At 47.4% G+C, this 23442-nt stretch overlaps 1 protein-coding gene, 1 long non-coding RNA gene and 1 pseudogene across 3 annotated transcripts in view; 1 reads left to right on the forward strand and 2 right to left on the reverse strand.

Annotated features, from left to right (window-relative positions):
• Positions 1 to 23442, reverse strand: part of RPL22 (ribosomal protein L22) — a 26218-nt gene continuing 2776 nt past the window's right edge. The window contains exons 1-4 of one of the 2 annotated variants that reach the window (XM_002750229.6): positions 16636 to 16668; positions 14723 to 14827; positions 10089 to 10213; positions 1 to 1766 (exon numbers count right to left, since the gene is read on the reverse strand). In XM_002750229.6, the coding sequence (XP_002750275.1) occupies positions 1622 to 1766; positions 10089 to 10213; positions 14723 to 14827; positions 16636 to 16647 (387 nt within the window). In that variant the 5' untranslated portion in view covers positions 16648 to 16668 and the 3' untranslated portion in view covers positions 1 to 1621. Of the gene's footprint in view, positions 1767 to 10088; positions 10214 to 14722; positions 14828 to 16635; positions 16669 to 23442 lie in introns of those variants that run through there. The other variant, XM_078330234.1, reaches the window with a different exon arrangement.
• On the forward strand, positions 4485 to 5664 carry LOC144576920 (heat shock protein HSP 90-alpha pseudogene; annotated as a pseudogene).
• LOC144576922 (uncharacterized) lies at positions 14941 to 16059 on the reverse strand. The gene is made up of 2 exons (XR_013519760.1): positions 15860 to 16059; positions 14941 to 15111 (listed from the first exon to the last, which is right to left on the reverse strand). It is a non-coding gene; the product is annotated as an uncharacterized LOC144576922 (long non-coding RNA).

Raw genomic sequence — 23442 nt, forward strand, 5'->3', positions numbered from 1 at the left:
TAGTAGCCACGTGTTAGCCACTTTAATAGAAAACGTGATCAAAACTCCATTACAAGAGATCAGAAAGACATAGAAAAACCAGTGAGTTTCAATTTTATTACAAGTTTTCAGATCTGGGACTAGTTTTCTTCTTTCAACTTAAATGGTAACTTCAGCCCAGGGTTTTTTCACAACCAAACTAAAAATTACTTTCTACATGGGAACATCAATGCAACAAACAAGTAAAATTTGCAAACTCAAGCCACAAAGTCACAGTTAATAATCACGGTAAGGGCATCGCCAAAAAGCAACTGATGCCTCAGTGAAGTTTGAAAGAAACTCTGCCTTCTGTGAAGGCAGAGAAATACACAAGCAATTCTGCTTCAAAGAAATTTGCATAGAAATGGAAAATGCTAGAGCCTTTAACACAAGGGAAATTGCAAAGCCTCAACATGTTCAACTAATCCACAGAGCACCAAATGTTAAATTGGAGCCAAGGTAGGATCAAGCATTGAATTTCCAGCTATGCAACTCAGAGCACAAGTTCAGGTATGGAAACCATCTGTAGGCAAGCTCTTTTAGAAACATGAATTTCATACACCGTAAATTCTAAAACAGACACTTCATTACTGTCTGAACTTCTTTCAAAGTCACTCACGGCAACAATTGCAACTCTTTTCCCAGCTTTGGTAGCCCTTCTTAATTCTCTAACCTGTGCACTGTGTCACACCAGTTTGTAGAATGACTTCTGATATTACATCTAGTCATGGCCTAAGTGGCATGGAGCAGCTACTTCCTGGGCACCTCCCATCTCCTTAGCATGGGAAGCTTCCCAGTCACTTCGCCTCTGTGGCCCCCTTCACCAGAGCTTCCAGAGCTCTTGGCATCGGGGGCCCCCGATGGCTGGGCCCCACACAGGAGGCCACATCTGGAAGCACTATTCCTACAGCTCCCTCTGCTGGAGACCAAAGGGACAGTTTGTTGCAAAGACTTGTAGAAACATTACTTACACATTCATTTTTGTACACATTTAGTTAATTTAGAACCTGGGACTTTTACAGTTGATCCCGCAAACGCCTTTACGGACAGTGACGGACTACACACCAATGCTGAAGGAGTGCAGCTTCTCTCTCTAGGAAGAAGAGGATTAGCAGACATAATTGTGTGCGTCAAGAGAAATTTGTAATCAAAAAATTAAAGACGAATGACCGAAAAACCCGTATTTTATTGACACTTTTTCCCACAGAGAATCTTAGAAAGATGCCACATTTTCTGTTAATGAATGAGAGGAGCCCACTCGTATCCTGAATCATTGTTTGCGAACAGCAACAGATACAATTGTCACACTTTTAAAATAACAGCCACTCCCTTCAGCCCACACCTCCACACCCTCATCTGCCACCCCAAGGCTGTCAGTTCCGTCAAGTCACCCCCTCCTACTCTGGTATTACCTTGAGAATTGAAATTTTCAAGCAGAAAAAAAAGAAGTTACAAATAAGTGAGTGGGGAACCAAGGGAAGCCCTTTGACTATGATTTCCATTTTCTGTTCAATCCACGCTGCAGAGATACAAGGATAAACCACCATTTTGGTTCCCAAGTTTTATTCAAGAACACATACAAAATATTCCAGATAAATGAAATTTAATCTTCGTCTTCCTCCTCTTCTTCGTCCTGGTTAATCTGGAAGTAACGTAATTCGTAACTCTCTTTGCTGTTAGCAACTACGCGCAACCAATCACGTAGATTATTCTTCTTCAAATATTTTTTGGTGAGATATTTCAAATACCTGCAGAGAAAGGACACTTGAGAACTACACTAGACAAATCGGTGCTTGCATTCTGAAGCATTTTAACGTTTTCAAAATTACAATTCAAGGTGTTTTCCCAAGCCTCAAAAATGGCAAAGGCAAGGCAAACACACCGAGCCAAGGCTCTCAGAGTATCAGCCACGTGCCATCAACATTGGCAATAACAATGAAAGCAGGCCAGGCACGGTGGCTCACATCTGCAATCCCAGCACTTTGGGAGGGTGAGGCAGGCAGATCATTTGAGGTCAGAAGTTCAAGATCTGCCTGGCCAACATGGTAAAACCCCATCTCTACTACAAAAATTAGCCAGGCAGGGTGGTGCACATCTGATTCCCAGCTACTCAGAAGGCTGAGGCACAAGAATCACTTGAACCATTGCAAGGTGAAGGTTGTGCCATTGCATTCTAGCCTGGGTGACAAGAGTGAGACTAGCTCAAAAAAAGAAAAAAAGAAAGAGCAGATAAGTAGATGTACCAGTTGTCCATGAAACAGCAGCAAACACCTATAAAATGGTCTTTAGTGACCACTGGAGAAAGATAACATGATAGAAGTTTTACAGTTAAGTCCATAACCTCCATACTTTTTATGGAGAATCAGTGGTTTCCAGTGAATTCTAAGCACTGTGCACACATCACCTCACTGAGGCAAACCCCCTTTGATGTTGTCTAGATGATGAGAACTGCTTCTTAGGGCTATGTGCAATCTCACTCCTGCTACATGATGCACACCACCCAACACACAGGGACAGAGTAACACCCTGCCACTGCGCTCATGCCCAGAGAGCACAAAGACTTTCTTTTGCCAGGCATGGTGGCTCATGCCCATAATCTCAGCACTTTGGGAGGCCGAGGCGGGTGGATCACGAGGTCAAGAGATTGAGACCATCCTGGTCAACAAGGTGAAACCCTGTCTCTACTAAAAATACAAAAATTAGTTGGGCATGGTGGTGGGCGCCTGTAGTCCCAGCTATTCGGGAGGCTGAGGCAGGACAACTGCTTGAACCCAGAAGGCGGAGGTTGCGGTGAGCCGAGATGGTGCCATTGCACTCCAGTCTGGGTAACAACAGCGAAACTCTTGTCTCAAAAGAAAAAAAAAAAGACTTTCTTTTGTTGTTGTTGTTGTTTTTGAGACAAAGTCTTGCTCTGTCACCCAGGCTGGAGTGCAGCAGCACAATCTTGGCTCACTGCAACCTCTGCCTCCTGGAGTCAAGCAATTCTCCCACCTCAGCCTCCCAAGTAGCTGGGATTACAGGCATCCATCACCATACCCAACTAATTTTTTATATTGTAGTAGAGACAGGGTTTCACCATATTGCTCAAGCTGGTCTTGAACTCTGACCTTGTGATCCGCCCGTCTCAGCCTCCCAAAGCACTGGGATTACGGGCGTGAGCCACTGCACGGACACAAAGACTTTCAACCAGCCTGCCCAACTGCTGCTTTAGCAGGGTAAGAGCTAAACACACACCACAGCAAGCTGATCATTAGAAAACATTTTCTTTTTTTTTGAGACAGAATCTCATTCTGTGGCCCCCAGGCTCACTGCAACCTCTGCCTCCAGGATTCAAGCAATTATCATGCCTCAGTTTCCCAAGTAGCTGGGATTACTGGCATGCACAACACCACACAAAACTAATTTTTTTTTCTTTTTTTTTTTTTGAGATGGAGTTTTGCCCAGGCTGGAGTACAGTGGCACAGTCTCAGCTCACCACAACCTCCGTCTCCCGGGTTCAAGTGATTCTCCTGCCTCAGCCTCCAAGTAACTGGGATCACAGGCATGCACCACCATACCAGCTAATTTTGTATTTTTAGTAGAGACGGGGTTTCTCCATGTTGATCAAGCTGGTCTCGAACTCACGACCTCAGGTGATACCCCCCACCTGGGCCTCCCAAAGTGCTGGGGTTACAGACGTGAGCCACAGTACCCGGACTTTTTTTTAAGACGGAGTCTCACTCTGTCGCCCAGGCTGGAGTGCAGTGGCGCAATCTCCACTCACTGTACTCAACTCCCCGCAACCTCCACCTCCCCGGTTCAAGCAATTCATTCTCCTTGAATCTCGTACCTCAGCCTCCTGAGTAGCTGGGATTACAGGGGCATGCCACCACTCCCGACTAATTTTTGTATTTTTAGTAGAGACAGGGTTTCATCATGTTAGTCAGGCTGGTCTTGAACTCCTGATATTGTGATCCACCCTCCTCAGCCTCCCAAACTGGGATTACAGGCATGATCCATCACACCCCACCATAAAACTCATAATTTACGGAAAGGCAACAACTGGCCTTTGCACCCAACACCCTAACTACATAAAGATAACCTAAGGTCTGGGCATGGTGGCTCACACCTGTAATCCCAACACTTTGTGAGGCCAAGGTGAGAGGATCCCTTGAACCTAGGAGTTTGAGACCAGCCTGGGCCACATAGCAAAACCCTGTCTCTACACAACATTTTTTTTTAATTAAAAAAAAAAAAGCCAGGCCAGGCACAGTGGCTCACGCCTGTAATCCAGCACTTTGGGAGGCCGAGGCGGGTGGATCACGAGGTTAAGAGATTGAGACCATCCTGGTCAACATGGTGAAACCCCGTCTCTACTAAACATACAAAAAATTAGCTGGGCATGGTGGCACATGCCTGTAATCCCAGCTACTCAGGAGGTTGAGGCAGGAGAATTACCTGAACCCAGGAGGCGGAGGCTGCGGTGAGCCGAGATTGCGCCATTGCACTCCAGCCTGGGTAACGAGCGAAACTCCGTCTCAAAAAAAAAAAAAAAAGACGGACAAAGCAAAATTTTGAAAGTTATCAGGAAGAATTTGGTCAAAAAATGCTTAGAACTCTTCACTGAACTGGCAGAAGACAAAGAGAACTACAAGAAGTTCTATGAGCAGTTCTCTAAAAACATAAAGCTTGAAATACATAAAGACTCAAAATCGGAAGATGCTTTCAGAGCTGTTGAGATACTACACATCTGCCTCTGGTGAAGAGATGGTTTCTCTCAAAGACTACTGCACCGGAATCAAGGAAAACCAGAAACATACTATAGCACAGGTGAGACCAAGGACCAAGTAGCTAACTCAGCCTTTGTGAACATCTTCGAAAACATGGCTTAGAAGTGATCTATATGATTGAGCCCACTGATGAGTACTGTGTCCAACGGCTGGAGGAATTTGAGGGGAAGACTTCAGTGTCAGTCACCAAAGAGGGCTTGGAACTTCCAGAGGATGAAGAAGAGAAAAACAGGAAGAGAAAAAAACAAAGTTTGAGAACCTCTGTGAAATCATGAAAGACATTGGAGAAAAAAGTTGAAAAGGTGGTTGTGTCAAACCGATTGGTGACGTCTCCATGCTGTATTGTCACAAGCACATATGGCTGGACAGCAAACTTGGAAAAAATCATGAAAACTCAGACCCTAAGAGACAACTCAACAATGGGTTACATGGCAGCAAAGAAACACCTGGAGATAAAACCTGACCATTCCATTATGGAGACCTTAAGGCAAAAGGCAGAGGCTGATAAGAACAAGTCTGTGAAGGACCTGGTCATCCTGCTTCATGAAACTGCGCTCCTGTCTTCCAGCTTCAGTCTGGAGGATCCTTAGACACATGCTAACAGGATCTACAGGATGATCAAATTTGGACTAGGTACTGATGAAGATGACCCTATTGCTGATGACACCAGTGCAGCTGTAACTGAAGAAATGCCACCTAGAAGGTATGATGACATATCACGCATGGAAGAAGTAGACTAAGCTCCAGCTGAGGGATGACTTCTTACCTGTTCAATACTCTACATTCCTGTAATAATATATTTTCAAGGATGTTTTTATTTTTGTTAACATTAAAAAGTCTGAATAGCATGACAACAAGTACTTTATAAGGAGAAGATAAAGATTTCTGTCAACTTCTAAGCGATGCTGTGATACTTTGCTCTGCAGTAAAGCAGAGCTAGTAATGCTTTTTTAGTTTCACATTGGCTTACATTAACAGATCCAGGTAATGTGTGCTGTAAGATATATGTAACAAGTTAACTTTTTGTGGTCTAAAGTGTTCAGCTATCAAGCCAGATTCCTTAGTAGACCAAATCTTGTTATCGAAGTGTTCCCAAGCTTATACCTTGATGTTTAGAAGTATTTGTTATATCTTGTAAGATCTACTTTCTGAACTTTTCATCCCCTGTAGTTGCCAATTCTGCATGTACTAGTCCTCTAGAAATCGGTTAAACTGAAGCAGCTTGATGGAACTCTCCACAGGGCTTGTTTTCCAAAGAGAAGTATTGTTTGGAGGAGCAGTTATTAGCGTACCTAAGCACATCATAAGCTGTTCAAAAATAACTCGAAGCCAGTCTTGTGGATGGAAATGTAGTGCTCGAGTCACATTCTGCTTAATGTTGTAACAAATATAGATGAGTTAAAAGGGAAAAAAAGGAGCCGGGCATGGTGTTGCGTGCCTGCAGTCCCAGCTACTCGGGAGGCTGCGGTGGGAGGATCGCTTGAGCCCAGGAGTTCTGGGCTGTAGTGCGCTGTGCCGATCAGGTGTCTGCACTGTTTGGCATCAATATGGTGACCTCCCAGGAGTGGGGGAACCACCAGGTTGCCTAACGTGGGGTTAACCCGCCCAGGTCAGAAATGGAGCAGGTCAAAACTCCCGTGCTGATCAGTAGTGGGACTGTACCCGTGAAGAGCCACTGCACTCCATCCTGGGCAACATAGCAAGACCCCATCTCCAAAAAAAAAAAGAGGAAAGAAAAGAAAAGAAAGAAAATGGCTGGGCGAGGTGGCTCACACCTGTAATCCCAGCACTTTGGGAGACTAAGGTGGGAGGATCACAAGGTCAGTAGATGGAGACCAGTCTGGCCAACATGGTGAAACCCTGTCTCTACTAAAAAATGCAAAAATTAGCTGGGCATGGTGGTGCCTGTAGTTCCAGCTACTCAGGAGGCTCAGTGAGGCAGGTGAATCACTTGAACCTGGGAGGCAGAGGTTGCAGTGAGTGGAGATTTCGCTACTGCACTCCAGCCTGGCGACAGAGCAAGACTCCGTTTCAAAAAAAAAAAAAAGATGAAGTGCACCACAATCTTGGCTTCTCTCTCACCAGCTTGCTTATGCGGCCCTGAGACTGGCTATTCCGAATCTTCCCAAGCCATAAAGGGAATTTCACACCACACAAACCCACAGCAGAGCCAATTAATCTAACCAAGCTGTTCCTCCCAGAGTGAAAGGGGACTCCTGCTGCTAAACATCTTTTCAGACCATGACAAGGACTAAATGAGATGCTCAGATAGATCCCTCACATATTAACAGGGATGCAAATGTTATGAACCAACAGACTCACCATCTCAAAACAAGGAACATTAACAGTGACCCACAGCAACAAAGCAATCTTCACAAAGTGTAAAGACCTCAGTCCAACTCTGTCTACTTTTCCCTACACAAACATAAATTAATTTGGTCACTCCATCTAGAAAGTACTTTTTTGTCAATTATTTCCACCATACTGTATTCAGATGAGGTTGTTTAATTCAAAATTTCAGATGGTTTAAAATTTTCTTGATATAGCCAAGCATGGTGGGGCACTCATGTAGTCCCAGCTACTTGGGAGGCTGAGGCAGAACTGTTTTGAGCCCAGGAGATTGAGGCTAGAGTTAGCTATGATTGCCCCACTGCACTCCAGCCTGGGTGACAGAGCAAGACCCTATCTAAAAAAAAGGGAGGTAAAAAAATCCGTAACAGAACACCCAGGGGAAAAAAAAATCAGGTTAAAAAAAAAATAACCCTGTACAGGGCAGGAACGGTGGCTCACGCTATAATCCCAGCACTTTGGGAGACCAAGGCAGGTGGATCACCTGAGGTCAGAAGTTCAAGACCAGCCTGGCCAACATGGTGAAATCTTATCCCCACAAAAAATTAGCCAGGCATGGTGACAGGCACCTGTAATCCCAGCTATGCAGGAGGCTGAGGCAAGAGAATTGCTTGAACCCAGGAGGTGAAGGTTGTGGTTTTTTTTTTTTTTTTTGAGGAGTTTCGCTCTTGTTACCCAGGCTGGAGTGCAATGGTGCAGTCTCAGCTTACTGCAACCTCTGCCTCCTGGGTTCAGGCAATTCTCCTGCCTCAGCCTCCTGAGTAGCTGGGAATACAGGCGCGCACCACCACGCCCAGATAATTTTTGTATTTTTAGTAGAGACAGGGTTTAACCATGTTGGTCAGATTGGTCTCGAACTCTTGACTTTGTGGAATGCCCACCTTGGCCTCCTAAAGCGCTGAGATTACAGGTGTGAGGCGCCACGCCCAGCCTGACCAACATGTGAAACCCCATCTCTATTAAAATAAATAAATAAATAAAAGTTAAAAAAAAAAAAGAAGAAAATAACCCTATACAAATTCAGAGGCAAAAAAAGTTCTGTATTAAGGACACCTTAACGTTTCAAGAAAATAAAACTATTATCAGGCCGGGTGCAGTGGCTCACGCCTATAATCCCAGCACTTTGGGAGGCCGAGGCGGGTGGATCACGAGATCAAGAGATTGAGACCATCCTGGTCAACATGGTGAAACCCCATCTCTACTAAAAACACAAAAATTAGCTGGGCATGGTGGCGCGCGCCTGTAGTCCCAGCTACTCGGGAGGCAGAGGCAGGATTGCTTGAACCCAGGAGGCGGAGGTTGCGGTGAGCCGAGATGGCGCCATTGCACTCCAGCCTGGGTAACAAGAGCGAAACTCCGTCTCAAAAAAAAAAAAACTATTATCATCAAGAAAGGAAAGCTGTAATAGACAATTAAGGCACCTTCCCTTCTCCACTGGATAAAAAACAGAAAATCTGTGAAAAAGAAAGTGACACATGTCAGGAGACACGCCACCCTGGTAAACAGGTCACAGGAAGAGCACAGAATCTTCCCCAAGGGCTCTGCCACAGCCCAGCAGGCCAGAGGCTTTGGACACCCCGGAAGCCTCAAGCTCACTGCTTCCCAGGCAAACTAAGAGGACTTCACTTAAGCTCCCAAGTCATTTCTTCACTGACATAGCTAAAAATAAAAACAAAAGCTTATCTACAACCACTTTGTTCTAACATACCTTAAAATTTCCCACTATTTGATTTAGTATAATTAAAAGCTCCTAAAGAGCCACAGCCCCAGGCAAGGAGCTATGTGTACGCACTGTCAAATTCCTCAGCAACTGGTAAAGTATTTAACCTCATGCTCAAAAACCACCACGTAACATAGGAAGGAACTAGCAGATTCATGTCTCCATTTACAAATGAAAGAAAATGGGCCCCCAGGAACTACCTAGAGTGGACTCCATCTAAACTGAGGTCTTCAGATTCCTGGGCCAGTGCCACAGTAGCACTCAAAAGAAAACAACTACGCCGGGCACGGTGGCTCAAGCCTGTAATCCCAGCACTTTGGGAGACTGAGGCGGGTGGATCACGAGGTCAAGAGATCGAGACCATCCTGGTCAACATGGTAAAACCCCGTCTCTACTAAAAATACAAAAAATTAGCTTGGCACAGTGGCACGTGCCTGTAATCCCAGCTACTCAGGAGGCTGAGGCAGGAGAATTGCCTGAACCCAGGAGGCAGAGGTCGTGGTAAGCCGAGATCACGCCATTGCACTCCAGCCTGGGTAACAAGAGCGAAACTCCATCTCAAGGAAAAAAAAAAAAAGAAAAGAAAAGAACACAACTGGAAATAAAAAGGAAAGCTCTTGGCCAGGGGCGTTGGTTCACACCTGTAATCCCAGCACTTTTGGGAGGCCAAGGCAGGTGTATCACCTGAGGTCTGGAGTTCAAGACCAGCCTGACCAACAAGGTGAAACCCCATCTCTACTAAAAACACAAAAAGTAGCCAGGCGTAGTCCCAGCTACTGGGGAGGTGAAGGCAGAATTGCTTGAACTCAGGAGGCGGAGGTTGCAGTGAGCCAAGATCGTGCCCCCGAACTCCAGACTGGGCGACAGAGCAAGACTCTTGTCTCAAAAAATAAATAAATAATACTTGGGGGACCTCCTCTTTTGGCTTTGGAGTTCCCCCTCCCTCTGTGTCTTCTGTACAGGGGAGTTTCTTCCTTCTCCCATCCTTCCTGCCTATTAAACTCTCCACTCCTAAAAACCTTTACCCTGTGAAAGGCAAAATTTTAAAACCACCAAAAGTTGCCTGTTGTCAATGACCATGACAGCATTCATCCACTGCCTCCTGCACTGGGCATGGTTCCAGAAATTAACGGATGCAAACCAATCACTCTGCGGGTGCCCCCACTCCCATGCAGGGAAAAGGCAGGCTGAGCACTGGGTACACGTAGGCCACAAACACCTCCCTCCTGTACCTTTTGGAGAAGGGCACCTCAGACGTCACAGTGATCTTGCTCTTGCTCCTTTCGATGGTCACCACCCCTCCACCAAGGTTCCCGGCTTTTCCGTTCACTTTGATCCTTTCTTGCAAAAACTGCTCCTGTGGAAATCGTTAAATTGACCAATGAAGTGACAGGTTCATCTCTCTCAACAGAGTATTTTTTTTGTCTCCCAACACTGAACTTATTTTTTTTTTTGTTTTGGTTGACAGAGTCTAACCCTGTCCTGCAGGCTGGAGTGCAGCAGCATAATCACAGCTCACTGCAGTCTTGACCTCCCAGACTCAAGTCTCCACCTCCCAGGCTCAAGTGTTCCTCCCACCTCAGCCTCCAGAATAGGTGGCACAGGTATGTGCCACCACACCGGCTAATTTTTGTATTTTTTGACAAGACAAGATTTTACCATGTTGCCCAGGCTGATCTCAAACTCCTGAGTTCAAGCGTTCCACCCATCTCAGCCTACCAAAGTGCTAGGATTACAGGCATAAGCAACCCCATCCGGCCCCAGCTAATTTTTTAATTTTTTTTTTTAAAGAAGGGGTCTCTCTATGTTGCCCAGGTTGGTCTCAAACTCCTGGGCTCAAGTGATCCTCCCACCTCAGCCTCCCAAAGCATGGGGATTACAGGTGTGAGCCACCACACCTGGCCTTAATACTGGTTTCTTAAATGTTCAATCTTTTTAAAAAATGGTAACAAATCCCATTTACATATACACAGTGAGACAACATCCCAGCATGAACATGCTTGCTACTTCCACACAAGATCAAACATGCCTCTACGTGAAAGGCTTAGTGGGCAACACAAGAGGAGACAGGAAACTCAAGGCCAAATGTTTATAAAGAAATCCTGTAATCCCAGCACTATGGGAGGGATTTGAGACCAGGCTGGGCCACACAGCAAAACCCTATTTCTAATAAAATGCAAGTATTAGCCAGGCGTAGTGGCAAGCACTTGTAGTCCCGGCTACTCAGGAGGCTAAGGCAGAAGAATTCCTTGAGCCCAGGAGGCAGAGGTTGCAGTGAGCCAAGATCACACCATTGCACTCCAGGCTGGGGGACAGAGACCCTGTCTCAAAAAACAAACAAATAAATAAAACTTTCACAAGGTACATGCAACCGAAGCTAGAAGCAACTTCTGAATCTCAGGAGTACAAAGCACTGTTCACAGCACTATCAGAAAATAAGCCTTCAACGTAGCAGAAAGCACAAAGACCTAGTGACAAAAACAATTCTAAACCTGAGCATGGCCATGGGTGGCACAGCAGAAGCAGCGGCCACTCAGGAGCCCGAGACACTCTCTGCAAACCCTGTGTGGGCCTGGGCAAGGCATTCCCCTCCTTGTACTTCAGGAAGCTTTGTCCCAAAAGGACCTTTTTAGTTGTCTTCTTGCTACTGCAATGACATGAAGTCCCATTCAGCTCAAAATTCCTGTAATTTTCTATTTTAAAACTTTAATACAAAATACGTTAACTGATTGGGTGCAGTAGCTCAAGCCTGTAATCCCAGCACTTTGGGAAGCCAAGACAGGAAGATCGCTTGAGCACAGGAGCTCAGGACAAGCTTGGGCAACTTGGAAAGACCCTTTTTCTACAAAAAAAAAAAAAAAAAAACTTAAAAATTAACTAGATATGGGCCGGGCGCGGTGGCTCACACCTATAAACCCAGCACTTTGGGAGGCCAAGGCAGGTGGATCACGAGATCAAGAGATCGAGACCATCTTGGTCAACAAGGTGAAACCCTGTCTCTACTAAAAATACAAAAATTATCTGGGCGTGGTGGTGCGCACCTGTAGTCCCAGCTACTCAGGAGGCTGAGGCAGGAGAATTGCTTGAACCCAGAAGGCAGAGGTTGCGGTGAGCCGAGATCATGCCATTGCCCTCCAGTCTGGGTAACAACAGCAAAACTCCATCTCAAAAAAAAATAAATTAACTAGATATGGTGGTGCATGCCTGTGGTCCCAGCTATTCCAGAGGCTGAGGTGGGAGTAATCACTTGGGCCCACGAGGTTGAGGCTGTAGTGGGGCAGGATCATGCCACTCTGGGCAACAGACCCTTTCTCAAAAAATAAAAATGTGGCTGGTCACAGTGGCTCACACCTATAATCCTAACACTTTGGGAGACCGAGGCGGGCAAATCACCTGAGGTCAGGAGTTTGAGACCAGCCTGGCCAACATGGCAAAGCACTGTCTCTACCAAAAAAAAAAGTACTCAAATTAGCCGAGTGTGGCGGCACACACCTGTAATCCCAGCCACTCAGGAGGCTAAGGCACAAGAATCACTTGAACCTTGGAGGTGGAGGCTGCAGTGAGCCAAGATCACACCACTCACTCCAGCCTGGGTGACAGAGTGAGATTCTGTCTCAAAAAAATAAAATAAAAATTATACATTAACCACAGACAGGGCGAAGTGATTAGGTCAGAAATCTTGAATTCTGCATCTCAAGATTCATAAATGACTTAAGTTTTCTATCCAAAGAAGCTTCCAGAAGGAAAGTCAATCACATACACAGACGAGTGGGCTAAGGGAATGGCTTAGAGGGAGGGAGGCAGGAATAACCCCAGGACAGAGCCAACATATGAATACCAAACTGGAATACACCAAAGCTGAGAAAGAGTAGCTGGGATTACAGGCATGCGCCACCACACTCAGCTCATTTGTATATTTTTTTGGTAGAGACAGCACTTCACCATGTTGGCCAGGCTGGTCTTAAACTCCTCACCTCAGGGCCACACAGAAAAGCCAGAAGTCACTGGAGAGAGAAAGAACTAAGGAAATAAGGGATTTCTTGAAGGACACAGATGCAAACTTCATCTACACAAAGGCAATAAACTATAAGAGGTTACACAAATTCCATTCTGAAAAATTCGTGGCCATAATTATTTTGTGTTTAAAAATTATTTTGGGGGCCAGGCGCGGTGGCTCACGCCTATAATCCCAGCACTTTGGGAGGCCGAGGCAGGTGGATCACGAGGTCAAGAGATCGGGACCATCCTGGTCAACAAGGTGAAACCCCATCTCTACTAAAAATACAAAAATTAGCTGGGCATGGTGGTGTGCGTCTGTAGTCACAGCTACTTGGGAGGCTGAGGCAAGAGAATTGCTTGAACCCAGGAGGCGGAGGTTTCGGTGAGCCGAGATCGCGCCATTGCACTCCAACCTGGGTAACAAGAGCGAAACTCCGTCTCAAAAAAAAAAAAACTTCTAGATTGCAACAGGATAGAGGAATATCAGGGAATGGGCCAAACACAGGGGCAAAAAAATCAGCACAGGGCAATATCAAAAAAACAAACAAAAAAAACTTCCAATTACAATTCACCAAGCAGGGTACTTTTTTTGAGACAGAGTTTCATTCTTGCTGCCCAGGCCAGAGTGCAATGGTGCAATCTCAGCTCACTGCAACCTCTGCCTCCTGGGTTCAAGCGGTTCTCCTGCCTCAGCCTCCCGTGTAGCTGGGACTACAGGAATGCACCACTACACCCAGCTAATTTTGTTTTTTTGAGCCAGAGTTTTGCTCTTGTTACCCAGGCTGGAGTACAATGGTGCGATCTCAGCTCACCCCAACCTCCACCTCCTGGGTTCAAGCAATTCTCCCGCCTCAGCCTCCTGAGTAGCTGGGACTACAGGCACGCACCACCATACCCAGCTGATTTTTGTATTTTTAGTAGAGACGGGGTTTCACCTTGTTGACCAGGATGTTCTCGATCTCTTGACCTCGTGATCCACCCGCCTCGGCCTCCCAAAGTGCTGGAATTATAGGCGTGAGCCAGCATGCCCAGCCTAATTTTCTATTTTTAAGTAGAGATGGGGTTTCTCCATGTTTGTCAGGCTGGTCTCAAACTCCAAACCTCAGGTGATCTGCCCACCTCAGCCTCCCAAAAGTGCTGGGATTACAGGCGTGAGCCACCGAGCCCAGCCAAGCTGGGTACTTTAAAGACTGAAGCTCAGGTGCTTAATAATATAGAAAGCTTCAGGAACTGCTGCTATTTGTCCAAAGCTCCACATCTAAGCAGTGAGGCCCAGGACAGGCAACCCATAGTCAAGATCAGGGTCCCCTACTTATGTTTAAACACACAAAAGAGCAAAGGAGAGGCCAGGCACAGTGGCTCATGCCTGTAATCCCAGCTACTTGGGAGGCTGAAGCAGTAGAATCATTTGAACCTGGGAGGTGGAGGCTGCAGTGAGCCAAGATCTCACCACTGAACTCCAGACTGTGCAATAGAGAAAGACTCCATCTCCAAAAAAAGAAAAAAGAGCAAGGGGGATGTCATGCACCCAGTGAAATTTGTCTGTTTCTCAGTAACTTTTAAGTAAAATCATGTGTGGAAACTACAGGAGAAAAACAAGGTAGTCCTCTAACACCTCTGTGCTAGAGCCCTTCCTGCTTAAATTCCAAGCCCATCTCCTTTACTCCTCACAACTGCTGCACATACAAGAGGAAGCAAGACTTGGAAACAAACAAGTAATCTGCCCACACCCCCAGGGTGAAATGATACAGCCAGACCTGTGAGGCTGCCTATAAGCCTGAAAACAGAAATGTACCCCAGGAGGTTTTCTCAACAGTTATCTCAAAATGTTCATGACCGCCCAAGTGGCAATAAGGATGTAACTTACAAAATTGGCAGCATCCATGATTCCATCTTCTACAGGGTGGGTACAATCAAGAGTGAACTTCAGAACCTGCTTCTTTTTTTTGCCCCCCTTCGCCACAAGCTTTTTCTAAGAAAATACACAAACGATAACAGAGATGAAGATTCAATCAGTCAGAAAAACAAGATTAACAGAACCAGAAATGTCATAGGTATGAAAGTCCACACAAATACAAAACTCACGAAGCTGTGTTCCCTTTGCAAGAGGGCCAAGAAGCATCATTGCCTGAGCGGCAGAGGTATAATGCAGGCAGAAGCTCCTCTACAAGTGTGGGGGCCTGAGGTCACGCCCTTTTGATGGGGAAATCGTTCTAGCACTCCTGACCCACTCTAACTTTCCAGCCTCCCTCGTCTCTACAGACACGAAAGTCTCTTAGTTTATGAACCACAATAAAATGAACATTTCCTTTTATTTGCCCTAAAATTTCCAAATACAATTTCAAAAAATACTGGTTTTTTTTCCCCAAAATTACGGTACAGGCATACAAAATGCCTTGCATACCCACAATTTTCAAGTGAAATCAATCCTTGTCCTACATGTTCAGGGCAGGGTCCTGATCCATCTTAGCTCACCTCCCTTAATCCTGTCCCATTCACTTTCTCATGAACAGTGAAGGGAATTGCAAAGTATTCTAGCTGCCTGTCCACTTTATCTTGGACAAGGTTAAGGGTAAAACCTAAGATCCTGTTATAACACTACCATCAAAAACTTCTGACCTCGTTTAACCTATGCATTATTACTTCCAAATCACCCGGCAAAGTACATCCTACAAGGTTCTAGGTTCTTCACCCTTACGAAGAAGCTCGTGTTAATCTTATTCCTCTACAAATTTGACTCCATTAATGCACTTGTGCATCCTAGCGACCTGTACTTTCACGTTTAAAAGCCTTGCAGAACTCGAGACCTTTCTAAGAACACATCGTATCTTCTTTCCTTTATGTTTAAAAGAACTTCATTAAAATGTGTGACCAACTTTTCATTTGGCCACTACAAAAATCACTGATTTTTTTTTTTTTTTTTACAATGTCCCTTCCCAGTAACAATCTAAGAGGAATGCTTTAAGATCTAGCCCAGACATACACGATCAATCAAGAGACCTACCAGCAATGGACTTGATACTTCTCCATCAAGGTTTTAAACCAAAACGCATTTCAAAGCCCAACCAGACAGAAAGAGCAGAATAACCGGAAATGTTAACCAGGGAGTCCCAACAAAAGAGAAAAAGTAGGATATTGGGGCGAAGAACACGGAAAAACAACTTTCTCAAATAACCTGGGAGGAGGGCGCTGCACAGCCCAGTCCGAGCCTAGAGGAGAGTAGAATGAGAGCCTTCGCCCTGCACCACTGTACCACCCGTTTGGGTCTCTACAGTGCGCCCTGATAAACTAATTTCCTCTGGGGACACTAAAAATGTCCTCAAACGCGGTCCTCCTCTCCGAAAGCAGGCCGACCAAGCCGCCCTTCCGCGGATTCGTCCCGGAGTCTTGGCCGTGGACTTCCGAATGCGCGGTAGCAGGTACCGTTCTTCCTCCCCACCCTCCACCCAGGTTATCAGACCCAGGGCCGGGGGGGTCCAAGGACCAGTGGCCAGCCCATCCCGCAGTCTTCAGGCTCCAGCTCCCAGTTAACCCCTAGCTGGTACCCGAGCCCTAGCCCCGACCTCCGACACCTCCCGGATCCCCCTCACGGGCCTCGGGCCGCCTCCACCTACAACGTGCTGGGATCGGCAGGGGCTCTGGCCCACTCCGGCCGACCTGCCAGCCCACCCCAGCTGGACGCTGCAGGGCGCCGTCCCCAGCGAGCCTGGGTAGGTGCCGGGCTCGGCGAGGCCCACGTGCCTCTCCTGGAGCCGAGGCCTCACGCGGAGCCATACTAACCACGGGAGCCATGGCGGCAGCGGAGGCAGAAAGGGAGATGAGCGAACTACGCAGACGCAAAGAGGGCGCAGCGCGCAAGGCACGCAGGGTCCAGGCCACACTAATCGCTCTGCCACGCCCCTCGTCTGCCACCATTTTTCTTGGTTACGTATGATGGGGAGCGATTGGTTTTCCCTGAATGCAAAACGCGTCCTCTCCCAGGTCAGGAAGGTTGCGGGGGAGGTAAGGAGGCTGGACGGGGTGTCCCACTGCGAACGATCGGAGGGGGGAAGCCGGACTGGACGAGCTCAAAGATAAATAAAGGGGTTGGCTTTACTTTTTGAAAGTCTTTTGAAGAAAAAAAAATAAGGAAATTCACTACACTGTAAATTACCAGCTAGTGGGATGGGAATCGAATCTACTAACTTGTGGAAGTGGGGAAATTCTTTCTGGCCACGGGGAAATTTCGTTCAGAGGTCCCAAGGCCGGACCACTATGGCTTCCTCCTACTTAAAAAGCCCCAGCTTGGAAGCTCATGCCCAGGCGCTGTCTTCCAGCGCCTGCCCTTGCTGCATCCAAGCCGCCCACCCGCTGATTCCACCCCCTAGTTTCCCAGCCCACGCCTTCCAGTTTCCCATCCCAAACCAGTATGTAGTTGAGGACCACCAGGAGATCTGGAAAATGCAGATTCCAAGTCCTGCGGTCTCAGTGGCCTGAAATTCTGCATTTCTCACAAGCGCTCAGACGATGCTGATGTTGCGGGTCCATGGACCGCATGTGGAGAAGCAAAGGTCCTCATCCCCAGGCCCACAGTCCCTTGAACTGGGCTACTCTGCACCACCCTCGCCGGAATTATATTCCAGGATCCTGAATTGTAAATCTGTGGCATGCACCCTCCTCTCCCTTTACCTGGCTTCATTGTACTCACCTAGCAAAAGTCCAATCACTGGAGGAGACAGTGGATGGGTCTAGCTTCAAACTGAGGCCTCTGGAGCGGGTTGACCAAGCTCCAAAGCCACCTGCTGTTCTTGGCTCTACAATGCCCGGGCTGGGCTTCTGCAAACACTTCTGCTTTGCCAGCTGATCCCACTTACTCTCTATCGATAGGGGGCTTTGCTTCCTGCTTATTCCTGTCCTGTCTGGTGTCACCCCCTCTTGCTTCTTCATCCTGGCAGTGGCAGTGGAACATTCTGGAAGCAGCAGTGGAATCCAGTCTGCACTTATTCCAACATTTGCAGAACCAGCCTCATTTTCTTCTCCCCACAGACAGCAGCCCCAGCCAAGCAGCGCCCTCTCCTCAGATGTCTGAGTTTTGCCTCCCCCTTCCCCACCTTCAAGGGTCTACATTTTAATAACACCACCCTAGGAATGGTAACTACTTCCTGTAGTTGATACTGTTGGCATTATATCCCTTCAGTTACCTAGTTAACACATCTTTATACCTTGTTAACAATCCCTTATATTAAACTCCCTCAGTTAAAAACTGTAGTGTGGGCCAGGCACAGTGGCTCAGGCCTGTTAATCCCAGCACTTTGGGAGGCCAAGGTGGGCGGACCACCTGAGGTCAGGAATTCCAGACTAGCCTGAACAACATGGAGAAACCCCATCTCTACTAAAAATATAAAATTAGCCAAGCGTGGTAGCGCATGCCTGTAATCCCAGCTACTCAGGAGGCCGAGGCAGGAGAATCGCTTGAACCCCGGAGGCAGAGGTTGCAGTGAGCCGAGATCATGCTATTGCACTCCAGCCTGCGCAACAAGAGCAAAACGCTGACTCAAAAAAAAAAGAAAAGAAAAATAAACTGGTCGGGCACGGTGGCTCACGCCTATAATCCCAGAACTTTGGGAGGCTGAGGCGGGTGGATCACGAGGTCAAGAGATAGAAACCATCCTGGTCAACGAGGTGAAACCCCGTCTCTACTAAAAATACAAAAATTAGCTGGGCATGGTGGTGCGTGCCTGTAGTCCCAGCTACTTGGGAGGCTGAGGCAGGAGAATTGCTTGAACCCAGAAGGCGGAGGTTGCGGTGAGCCGAGATTGTGCCATTGCACTCCAGCCTGGGTAACAACAGCGAAACTCCGTCTAAAAAAAAAAACAAAAACAAAACTGTAGTGTGGTGTCTTTTGAGTAGACCCTGGCTGATAACTGACCCTGAGCAAGCGCTCAGGGCTGCTGGCAATCCTAAATCTCTCCCACAAGGGACTATTTCTCTTTTTTTTGAGACGGAGTTTCGCTGTTGTTTCCCAGACTGGAGTGCAATGGCACGATCTCGGCTCACCGCAACCTCCGCCTTCTGGGTTCAAGCAATTCTCCTGCCTCAGCTTCCCAAGTAGCTGAGACTACAGGCTCGCACCACCATGCTCAGCTAATTTTTTGTATTTTTAGTAGAAACGGGGTTTCACCTCGTTGACCAGCATGGTCTCTATCTCTTGACCTCGTGATCCACCCGCCTCAGCCTCCCAAAGTGCTGGGATTATAGGCGTGAGCCACCGTGCCCGGCTTTCTCTCCTTTTTTTTGTTTTAAGAGACACAGTTTCACCATGTTGGTCAGGCTGGTCTCGAACTCCCAACCTCAGGTGATCCATCCATCTCGGCCTCCCAAAGTGTTGGGATTACAAGCATGAGCCAGCATGCCTGGCTTTTGTTTTGTTTTGTTTTGTTTCGTTTCGTTTTGTTTTTGAGACAGTCTTGCTCTGTCGCCCAGACTGGAGTGTCATCTTGGCTCATTGCAACCTCCACCTCCCAGATTCAAGTGATTCTCCTGCCTCAGCCTCCAGAGTAGCTGGGACTACAGGCATGTGCCACCACGCCAGGCTAATTTTTGTATTTTTAGTAGAGACAGGGTTTCATCATATTGGTCAGGCTGGTCTTGAACTCCTGACATCATGACCTGCCTGCCTTAGCCTTCCAAAGTGCTGGGATTACAGGTGTGAGCCACCGAGTCTGGCCTTTGTTTTGTTTTTAATTTTTTTTAAATAGATATGGGGTTTCACCATGTTGGCCAGGTCGGTCTCGAACTCCTGACCTCAGGCGATCCACCCACCTAGGTCTCCCGAAGTGCTGGGATTAAAGGGGTGAGCCACCGCACCTGGCCTGTTTTGTTTTTAATGGAGACAGAGTCTTGCTCTGTCGCCCAGGCTGGAGTGTAGTGGCATGATCATAACCTACTGCAGCCTCAAACTGGTGGGCTCAAGTGATCCTCCCACCTCGGCCTCCCAAAGTGCTGGGATTACAGACATAAGACACTGCACCTGGCCCAAGAAATGATTTCACACCTCGGTCATAATGCCAGTTCCTCCTTCCTAAACCTCCCTCTCAGCGGTCGACTTTTATTGTTTTTTCTTTCTTTTTGTGAGACAGGCTTTTGCTCTGTTGCTCAGGCTGGAGTGCAGTGGTGCAAACATAGTTCACTGAAGCCTTGACCTCCTGTGCTCCAGCAATCCTCCCACCCCAGCCTCCTGAGTAGCTGGGACCACAGGTGTGCATCCTCAGTCCCCACCCATGCTCAGCCCCACTCCCCACCTGAGCTCCTTCATCTGCAGCCATGTTGGTCTTCTATTCTCTAAGTTTCTTTCTGCTTCTGGGGCTTTTCACTTGCTCTTCCGTCTGCTTGGAACTTTTCCCAACTTTTCTTTTTCTGTTTTTCTTTTGAGACAGGGTCTCGCTGTCACCCAGGTAGGAGTGCTGATGTGTGGTCATGGCTCACTGCAGCCTTAACCTCCTGGCTCAAGCGATCCTTTCACCTGAGACTCTCGAGTAGCTGGGACTACAAGGGAGAGCCACCACACCCAGCTAAGTTTTAGTATTTTTTTGTAAGAGGGTCTTGCTATGTTGCCCAAGCTGGTCTCAAACTCCTGGGCTCAAGAGATCCGCCCATGCTGGCCTCCCAAAGTGCTGGGATCACAGTTGTGAGCCACAACTTCCCACCTGTCCACCCAGGCTTCCCAGCTTTTCTTAGTTTCTTCTTATTCTGTGGGGGCCTCAAGCTCGGTTTCCCTCTCTGATCGTGCTTACCTAGTATGGTCCTCAGCTCGAGCCCCTCCCAGCTGCCCTCCATCGCATCATCCTTATTTATTCATTTATTTATTTAACGCAGAATCTCTGTCACCCAGGCAGGAGTGCAGTGGCACCATCTCAGCTCATGCAACCTCCGCCTCCCGGGTTCAAGTGATTTTTCTGCCTCTGCCTCCTGAGTAGCTGGGATTATAGGCATCCACCACTACACCCGGCTAATTTTTGTATTTTTAGTAGAGACGGGGTTTCACCATGTTGGCCAGGGTGGTCTTGAACTCCTAACCTCAGGTGATCTGCTCGCCTCAGTCCCCCAAATTGCTGGGATTACAGGCATGAGCCTCGGCACCCAGACTATCATCCTTATGATTTTCTTGCAAGCATGTAATGCAGCCTGTCATTATTTGTTTATTTGTGTACTTGATTAACCTTGGCTGCTCTGTTCCCTTCTATGTCCCATGTCAAGTACAACATGTGGCCCATGGTAGATGCTCCATAAATACCAGTTGAATAGATGCAGACGTGAATGAATAAACGAACGAAGCATTCACCTCCTACTGGGAAACTAATGCATCATTCCTTAGCAAAGCACCCACCCTATACCAGCTCCATCACATTCTACAGTGATATTTTCCACTTTCTAAGAGTGTTGTCCAGATTAACTGAGCTAATATAAATTAAACAGCTTGAGATAGAATCTTGGCCCATATCTCCCCACCCTCCCTCCCCTTGCGCGCACACACACATACACACAGACACACATATACACACATACACACACAGACACACATATACACACAGACACATATACACACATACACACACAGACACACACACACATACACACAGACACACACAGACACACATATACACACATACACACACAGACACACATACAGACACACATATACACACATACACACAGACACACAGACACATACACACACACATACACACATATACACACATACACAGACACACATATATATACACACACACAGACACACATATACACACACACACACACACACAAAGAATCTTGGCCCATAAACATTAGCCATGGCTACTATTGTCATTAGGACTTGGTCCACAAATAGAACCAGGGCTAGGGATGGTCCTCAAAAGAATAGCTAGTTTCTCTCTAGAATACACTTCTTTCTCCTAGCAAACTCCTACACATCCTTCAAAACGCAGCTCAAGGCCAGGCGAAGTGGATCACGTCTGTAATCCCAGCAACTTTGGGAGGCCAACGCAGGTAGAGTGCTTGAGCCCAGGAGTTGGAGATCAGCCTGAGCAACACAGCAAAACCCCCAATGTGTGCAGCACATTGTATTTTTCTACTAAAAATACAAAGGAAAAAAAAAGCCGGGTGCAGTGGCTCACACCTGTAATCCCAGCACTTTGGTAGACCACCTGAGGTCAGGGGTTCGAGACCAGCATGGCCAACATGGTGAAATACCATCTCTACTAAAAATACAAAAATTAGCTGGGCATGGTGGTGCATGCCTGTAGTCCCAGCTACTCGGGAGGCTGAGGCAGGAGAATTGCTTGAACCCAGGAGGTGGAGGTTGCGGTGAGCGGAGATCATATCATTGCATTCCAGTCTGGATAACAACAGTGAAACTCCATCTCAAAAAAAGAAAAAAAAATGAGCCAGGCGTGGTGGCACATGCCTGTAGTCCCAGCCATTCAGGAGGCTGAGGCAGGGGATTCGCTTGAACCTGGGAGGCAGAGGTTGCAGTGAGCTGAGATCATGCCATTGCACTCCAGCCTGGGTGTTGCAGAGAAACTCCCGTCTCAAAAAAAAAAAAAAAAAAATTAGCCAGGTATGGTGGTACACAGCTGTAGTCCCAGCTGTTCGGGAGCTGAGGTGGAAGGAAGTCGAGGCTGCAGTGAGCTGAGATCGCGCCACTGCACTCCAGCTTGGGTGACACAGTGAGATCCTGTCTTAAACAAAACAAACAAAAACAGCTCAAGTATCTCCAAGTGTTTTCTAAGTTTTCATTGAGCACCACTGCAGGTCAGGCTCTGGCCTTGACTTTACAACTGCAGGAGTAGCAGAAACGGGCTGCTCTCAGGGCACTCAGGATAACATGGGCGGAGAAAGCTCACTGATCACGTCCACCTAGGAAGCGAGGGCATGCTGGAGAAAACCCTGGGATCTACACGCATCTGCCAGGCCCAGACTTCAGAGGGGGCACTGCTGGAAAGGCTGGGAGCCTCCCCTCTCACCCTTCCACCCAAACCCACCCCACTTTTGGGAACTTGGCAGGCAGTGAGGATGAGCCCTTAATTATGTGAATGCCTGAATGCCCAGTATGTGTATTTCACGTACGTTGTTCCACTGGGGCCTCACCCATTATCAGGAGACCAGTTCTATTTTAACCCAGTGCTGAGGCTCTGAGAGGTCAGTAACCAGGCTGAGAGCCCACAACCAGCGAAAGGCAGGGCTGGGATTCCTGGGCGTCTCACTCTGCCTGGCAAGCACTGGAAGTTCGGTGGAGGAGCGTCCACTGCTCTCTGGTGCCCACAATTGGCTGTGGAGGAAATGGGGCCACAATGACCTGTTCAGACCCAACTCTGATGGAAGAGTAGGGATTAGCAAGTGGGGGAGTGAGGGGCCGGGACCTTTTTTTCTTCTTCTTTTTTTCTAGATGAGGGTCTCTCTCTGTCACCCAGGCTGGAGTGCAGTGGTACAATCTCAACTCACTGCAACCTCCGCCTCCAGGGTTCAAGCAATTCTCCTGCCTCAGCCTCCCAAGTAGCTGGGACTACAGGCATGCACCACCACGCCTGGCTAATTTTTGTATTTTTTAGT

Source organism: Callithrix jacchus, chromosome 7 (genome assembly GCF_049354715.1).
Source record: "Callithrix jacchus isolate 240 chromosome 7, calJac240_pri, whole genome shotgun sequence".
Taxonomy (NCBI): Eukaryota; Metazoa; Chordata; class Mammalia; order Primates; family Cebidae; genus Callithrix; species Callithrix jacchus.